General features: G+C 65.6%; 1 protein-coding gene across 3 annotated transcripts in view; it reads right to left on the bottom strand.

The window, feature by feature from the left end:
- KIF19 (kinesin family member 19) overlaps window positions 1–1,928 on the bottom strand; it is a 26,322-nt gene that overhangs the window by 1,868 nt on the left and 22,526 nt on the right. For 2 of the 3 annotated variants that reach the window (XM_040452290.1, XM_040452288.1), the window contains 5 exons: window positions 1,648–1,918; window positions 1,418–1,539; window positions 809–942; window positions 463–568; window positions 174–270 (listed from right to left, as the gene is read on the bottom strand). In XM_040452290.1, coding sequence (XP_040308224.1) covers window positions 174–270; window positions 463–568; window positions 809–942; window positions 1,418–1,539; window positions 1,648–1,918 — 730 coding nt within the window. The remainder of the gene's footprint in view (window positions 1–173; window positions 271–462; window positions 569–808; window positions 943–1,417; window positions 1,540–1,647; window positions 1,919–1,928) is intronic. The other variant, XM_040452289.1, reaches the window with a different exon arrangement.

The raw sequence follows: 1,928 nt of genomic DNA, 5'->3' as shown, positions 1-1,928 counted from the left end.
CCACATGATCCTAAGTGCCATGTACTCCCCGTTCTAACTTCTGATTGTGCTGTCAGCTCTCTGTGTGTCCTTGAGCTGGTGGATAATCCTCTCTGGGCATTGGTGCCTCTCTTAACAGAATGGGTAGCATCAAAGTTTCAATGGTGCCCGGCTCAGGCTGGCAGGGGGCACACCTTTGTAGGACAAGGGGATGTCTGATAGGTTCTCACTGCTGTCGGGGGAAGAGTTGATCCGGCTGCTCAGGCTGACCGGGCCATCCTCAGGGGGCACCTGCAGGTGAAGTGATTGAGAAGAGAAAGGCATTAAGACGCCCCACTCAGCAGAGACAGTGCGGCCTCGGTGGGGGGCGGGGGGGGGCAGTGATGGCCATTTTGGAAAGGCTCCATCCCAACCACGGGCGGTCTACCCTGTGCTCCCTCCCCCCAGCAGAGGATCCCAGGGCCAGTGGTGCTCAGTGCTCACCTCCTGGGTCACCAGGCCGCCGATCTGGATGGGGGGTGGGGTGGGCACAGAGGAGCTCTTCACGTGCCAGGCCCGGGGACTGGCTTTGAACACGCGGTTGGCTTCACTGAGGTTGGCAGAGGCGGACGAGTGGCTCTTGGCCAGGCTGGTCCCATTGAGGTCCCACCCCCACCCCGAGGGGAGAAAGAACCCAGGAGTTCGGGCTCCAGACATGTGCCTCCCCTCCCTTTCGTTCCTGCTCCTTCTCCCCCAATTAGCTCTAGTCTGGGTTGGCATCCCTGGGCTACGGCTCAGCAGGTGGTGGCTCAGGCCGGCAGGACTGTCTGGACGTGGTCTCTGGCCTCACCTCTCCGTGCTGAGGGGCGGGAGGATGCTGTTCTGCAGGCGCTGGACCTCAGAGCTCAGCGTCTTCACACTCTCCGGGTCAGACTCCGGAGTCAGCGCGGTTCCTGCTGGGGCAATTCTGGGCAAGGAGCTGTCCTGGGGAGGGAAGGTGGAGGCGGGGGAGGGCAGTCGGAAGACTTGGTCCTGGACCAGGTGACAGCACAGGGTGACAAGGGCACACAAGGTGACCAAGAGTTTGGGGAGAGCAGTGGGTTCGTGTTCTGGCTCACAAGGGATAAACGGTGGTCTTCTGGTCACTTCCGGGGGCACTGCCTGATGGCCTGGTCTCTTGGGAGGGCATCCGGGACCACTTGTGATACCTCAGATAGCCAGCCCTGACCCTCACACCCTGGGTAGGGACAAGTGCTAGAGAAGAATGCCCCGGGACGGGGACCTGACTCAGGCTGGGCAAGGATGGGGTTGGGGTAGAAGGAAGGGGAGTGAACTCCCTGGGGTCCCCGCCAGCCTGGTCCCATTGGCACCCCAGCTACCTGCGGGCACTGCCTTGGGCATGAGCCCCTCTGCCAGCACATGTGCTCGCGCGCATGCGCAGGCCTGCCCACGCGCCCACCTGCAGGGCCCTAGAGGCCACCCGGTCCATGATGGTGGCCCGCTCCAGGCTGCCCTCCTCCAGCTCCCGCAGGTACACTTCATATAGGTCCTCCAGGCGTTGCGGGACGGCCAGGTTGTAGTCTGCGGGGGGGGGGGGGGGGGGGGGGGGCGCGGGGCTCAGCGCGTGCCCTCGGGCCCTCCGCGCGTCCGGGGCGTGGGACCTGGGTGGCTCGGGCGCGCGGGGCCTACCGTCGATGATCTGCCGCTGGCCTTGGATGATCTCGTCGCAGAGGCTGCGGTGCTGCTCCAGGCGGCGCACGGCCTCGCGGCGGTGGCGGAGCGCGCCGTCCCGGAGCAGCGCGTGCGACTGCATCTCCGTGTTCTCCACCTCCAGCTCGTGCACGCGACACAGCAGGCTGAGTACCTCGCGCTGCTCCTCGGAGCCGATGCGCCGCGGCAGCGTCTCCTCCAGGCGCCGGCCCCGCGCCCGCAGCTCGCGGCAGCGCTGCTCCAGCGCCAGCTAGGGGCGG

Source organism: Herpailurus yagouaroundi, unplaced genomic scaffold, assembly GCF_014898765.1.
Source record: "Herpailurus yagouaroundi ecotype Mexico unplaced genomic scaffold, PumYag 206, whole genome shotgun sequence".
In the NCBI taxonomy this organism is placed as follows: domain Eukaryota; kingdom Metazoa; phylum Chordata; class Mammalia; order Carnivora; family Felidae; genus Herpailurus; species Herpailurus yagouaroundi.
The sequence above is the reverse complement of the archived record's forward strand: the minus strand, read 5'-3'. Positions and strand labels throughout refer to the sequence as shown.